The sequence below is a fragment of the Tremella mesenterica genome, assembly GCF_000271645.1.
Source record: "Tremella mesenterica DSM 1558 unplaced genomic scaffold TREMEscaffold_53, whole genome shotgun sequence".
In the NCBI taxonomy this organism is placed as follows: Eukaryota; Fungi; Basidiomycota; class Tremellomycetes; order Tremellales; family Tremellaceae; genus Tremella; species Tremella mesenterica.
The window spans coordinates 2104-4277 of record NW_006711263.1 but is presented as its reverse complement, the minus strand read 5'-3'; the positions used below and the strand labels follow the sequence as shown (position 1 = coordinate 4277).

Genomic DNA, 2174 nt, shown 5'->3' with positions numbered 1-2174 from the left:
TTCATTTCTTTCCTCTTCTTAATCAAAATACAGTACAGGTTCATCACCTGTGAAGCTAACTTCTAGATCTCAACGACTACTCTGACTGTCTCACTACTCGACTACTACTCTGACTCCTCCTCTAGGTTGGCCAACCGCTCGCCCATATCAGTTCCGTGCAACTAGGTGAGTTCTCACCTCAGACTCCATTGGGATATCTGGGAAGAGCTTCTGCAGAAGCTGGACTATAGGTCCTTCTGTGCCCCTGTGCACCTCTCCTCCTCCTCCTCCTCCTATTAGTACTCCTACCGGTACTACCACTGCCTGCTGCTCTCTACTACTGACACCTCTAGCTCTCAAGACTTCAATAACTACTTCAAAACTATCTCAAGGCTCCTTACAACTTGCGACTTACGACTTACAGAAACACAAATAAGCACCAAAAACATCAAGATGACTTCTATCCGACCTGCAACTCGACTTACCACCCGCCTTGGGAATGCTCCTGCAATCCCCTTCAACATAGGTGCAACTTCACCTCTCACCCCAACACCATCTCGACATAGATCTTCATCTGCGCCCCCTGCTGCAGATACTTCCCCCACACCAACCCCGCCACCACCTCAAGAAAATCCTCCTGCCCCAACTGAAGAAGATCAGATTGGACAACAGGAAAGTATTGCTACACTGACCCAACAGGTACTTGTCACGGCCGTCGAGCAACTTCTTCCTAATAGACCGACGGTCGACGAACCTCGGCTAACTTCACGCTTCTGAGTCGATGTCTCACCCAACCAGGAGGGCGCAGACGTCGAAAGGGAGTGTAACTACGGCGTACTTCGGCGTAGTTACTCTAACTAAGGCTTTGTTCTATTGATGGCGATGTATCCCGATGTATAGCTATCTCTATATGTCTTTTACTACTGACAACAATCAAGGATCGCTGAAGAACTTCAGCGATCTTCTCAGCTAATATTATCTACTCCTCCTAGACGTTCATCCAACCCTCTCGCGCTTTGACGTACTTCAACGCACTTCGTCCAACTTCCCCGAGCCCTCGGCCATCCTCTTCCTCCTTCGACTAACTCCGCCTAACATCGCCGCACTTCTGCTCCCATTGTCCCTACTTAGCCTAACTCCGCCTAACATCGCCGCACTTCTGCTCCCATTGTCCCTACTTAGCCTAACTCCGCCTAACATCGCCGCACTTCTGCTCCCATTGTCCCTACTTAGCCTAACTCCGCCTAACATCGCCGCACTTCTGCTCCCATTGTCCCTACTTAGCCTAACTCCGCCTAACATCGCCGCACTTCTGCTCCCATTGTCCCTACTTAGCCTAACTCCGTCTAACTTCGCCATACTTGGTGTCAGAAGTCCTGAGTTACGTGTAGAGTAAAGAGGTTAAGGCGTGATGGGGTTTTGATGGCCAAAGGAGGGTCATTGTTGGTGGAGTAATCGAGGTGTCACGACGTAGTTCGTGACAGTCGCCCCCTTCTTTAGCCGCGAACGTCCTCGTGAGCGATTACACCTCTGTCGTGGCAAGAGAACTTAGCAGCGTAGTACCCCCATTCTCTCCCTCCCCATGACCATCCTCCACTCTTCTGCTCTTTGCGCCGCACTTCGTAGTTGGGCCTCCTTTCACTCCAGAACCCGACAATGAGACTCCCCTAACTTCGTCGAGGTTTGCCGTAAGAAGCCCTGTGTCTTTTTTGTAGGTGAGACACGCTTCCTGAATGGCAGCCGAACAACACCGTTGTTTGTCGAAGTAACCCTCGCTTATATTCAGATGAGACACTATAGCGTGGGAATTTTGATCGTCCCTGCGATGCCTTTTGTTGATGAAACGCGAAGTTTGCTGCATGTTGACGACGAGGGGTTAGGTTTGATTATACTAAATACTGAGCAGTTCGTCGAGCTTCTCTCTTTTTCCCATCTGCTTTCAAAACTTCTATCTCTCTTACCTAGAAAACAGATTTGTTACCTTGAATCATCGCCTCGAGTTTTATTCTCATTTAAATATCTTAACGTCATGGCCCCTTCTACTCCTACACCCAGCCCTTTCGCCGCCATGAGGAACTTTGGTGGTATGGTGTCATCTGCTCGTGAGTTTTCATCGATACTCCACCCTACCTCGCCGACTTGGCTGATGTTCAGTTTCTTTCGGCGACGGATCCCGCCAAGTCTCCTCCCTCGGC

The 2174-nt window shown here is 49.8% G+C and overlaps 1 protein-coding gene across 1 annotated transcript in view; it reads left to right on the top strand.

Moving 5' to 3' along the window:
- Positions 1–2008: 2008 nt before the first annotated feature.
- Positions 2009–2174, top strand: part of TREMEDRAFT_66613 (uncharacterized protein) — a gene marked incomplete at both ends in the record, with an annotated part of 2217 nt that continues 2051 nt past the window's right edge. Inside the window, one exon of the mRNA XM_007008637.1 lies at positions 2009–2081. Coding sequence (XP_007008699.1) covers positions 2009–2081 — 73 coding nt within the window. The remainder of the gene's footprint in view (positions 2082–2174) is intronic.